General features: G+C 32.9%; 1 protein-coding gene across 1 annotated transcript; it reads right to left on the bottom strand.

Annotated features, from left to right (window-relative positions):
- Positions 1-661: 661 nt before the first annotated feature.
- LOC113117247 (calponin-2-like) lies at positions 662-1,938 on the bottom strand. The gene is made up of 2 exons (XM_026285789.1): positions 1,819-1,938; positions 662-1,137 (listed from the first exon to the last, which is right to left on the bottom strand). The coding sequence occupies exons 1-2, from the start codon at positions 1,930-1,932 to the stop codon at positions 982-984; spliced, it is 270 nt and encodes an 89-aa protein (XP_026141574.1). The 5' UTR covers positions 1,933-1,938; the 3' UTR covers positions 662-981.
- Positions 1,939-1,972: the final 34 nt, after the last annotated feature.

Here is a 1,972-nt window from a genome sequence, read left to right on the forward strand (position 1 = left end):
ACTAATAAAAAGATTAACCCTTTAAAACACATTACAGATTGCATGAGAAATAAAGTGTATTATAAAACAAAAATACATATAAAACATAAAAAAAAAATCCTGCTGAAATGACAGATGTACCTTCCTTTTTATGCATGTGCTCTCATTTACAAGCCTAAAAATACACTAACAAAATATTACTGGGGAACAGCTCTTAAATTAATGCAAATGGACCACGTAATTGCAGTGAAGGTTCACCTTATCTAAACCCTCACAATTGTAACTTTGCATTTTAACTGTAACAGCAAAAATTCACCTTCACATGCTCAACTGACAAGAAAAAGTGATTTTAAACCCCTGAGCATGTTCTATATTCAAATAATGAATCAGGCTCACGTAACGCGGTTTCTCATACATACTTAATATTGAATTTCTTCACAACAGGTTGATTAGAAAAAAAGAAAATACAAATCATTATTTGGGATTATGTGAATAACTTTACAATAACCCCCGTCAAACTTGTGTTTAACATCAAAGTAGAAATCAGCATTTTCACTGAATTAAAAATAAAGTAAAACCTACATTAAACAATTAAGCAAATACTAAATTTATTATAGTGGTTGTGCAATTAAAAGACTATAAAAAAATACAAGTATCAATACACATAATTAACTGATATGTTTTTACAGGGCTCTCGCTTCAAATTAAAAATGTTTATGAAAATAACTCGATAGTTAAAACTAAGTGATATTTTCATGTTGGTCACTTTCATCCGACAGATGGCACATTACTGTGGTATAATGGAATGTTTTGGGTCTTCTGTTGGCAAGGAAGTATCAGCTTTCCTTTAGCTTCTCATTCAGACTCCTAACCTGCGACTGGTTGACTCAGTAATCTTGACCATCATCCTGATAACCCTGGTATCCCTCGTCTTGGTAATCCGTGTAGCCAGTCTCAGCTTCTTCACCTGCACTGGGTGCACCTTGGGGGCAATATTTGGCATCATAGATCTGACGGCCAAGCCCGAAATTCTGCCCGCTCTGGTTGGCACCTTGAGTGTAGCCCATCTGAAAGAGACATTGTGGAGTTGTCACACTTATCTGTGCCTAGTTTCTGGTCGTAGATGGCACGGCGGGTCCCTGGAGCGGTCATACCAGCCTATAAACAGATGAGGGTTACTTAATATTATTCATATACCATTACAGCATTTATTGATAGACTTACATTTGTGAACTAATGTTTCCAAAACATTCAATGTAACCTTTCGTGAATATTAATATTTCATTTCAGCTTTATTTCTCTAAATAATTTTTTATTAAAATGATATAACGCCGAAAATTAGCAATATCATAATTTTGTCATGTATTTCTGTCATTTTTTATTATTCATCTTTAATATTCAATTTAACTTTAATTTATATTGTTTCAGTTAAAGTATTTTAGTGCAACTTCAAATAGATATATATTTAAATTTTATCACCAAAGCCAACAGTTCATTAATTTTTTTCTAACGGTTAAAGTGAAATGATATCTACTTTATTTCGCCTAAGGCCAAATACATAAAATGCTTTTAAAAGAAAAAATAAGTTCTTTTAACATTTCATTTTAGCTTTAATTTATTTTTTGTTTCATTTATTTTTTACTTCAAACATTTTTTATGTCCAGCAAATGGCCAAGACACATTTCCAAACTTGTTTAATTTTTTTAAGTTGAAAATATTCATCTAATATTAATATTTTATTTCAGCCTAATGAAAATGCTTTTTGATGGTTTTAGTTAATAACACCTCATAACTAAGCAATAAAGCAACATCATGGGACACAGGGAGGGTGGTACTTACCTGGCTAGCACCCTTGTTGGTCCCCATCTGAAGACTGATGGTTGAATGGTCCATTGGTGGCAGAATGTGTGCCTTGGCATCGTACAGGTGTCTTCTGGTGCCATAAGCATTCATTCCAGCTTGACTGCACATTTATTTGTTCCCATCTATTAAA

The sequence above is a fragment of the Carassius auratus genome, chromosome 2 (genome assembly GCF_003368295.1).
Source record: "Carassius auratus strain Wakin chromosome 2, ASM336829v1, whole genome shotgun sequence".
In the NCBI taxonomy this organism is placed as follows: domain Eukaryota; kingdom Metazoa; phylum Chordata; class Actinopteri; order Cypriniformes; family Cyprinidae; genus Carassius; species Carassius auratus.

Excerpts from the sequence above, each read along its gene's own strand:
- LOC113117247 (XM_026285789.1), bottom strand. The coding sequence starts at position 1,932 with ATGAATGCTTATGGCACCAGAAGACACCTGTACGATGCCAAGGCACAC. Across the intron at positions 1,138-1,818 it reads CCAACAAGGGTGCTAGCCAG|GCTGGTATGACCGCTCCAGG; the intron begins GTAAGTACCACC and ends ATCTGTTTATAG.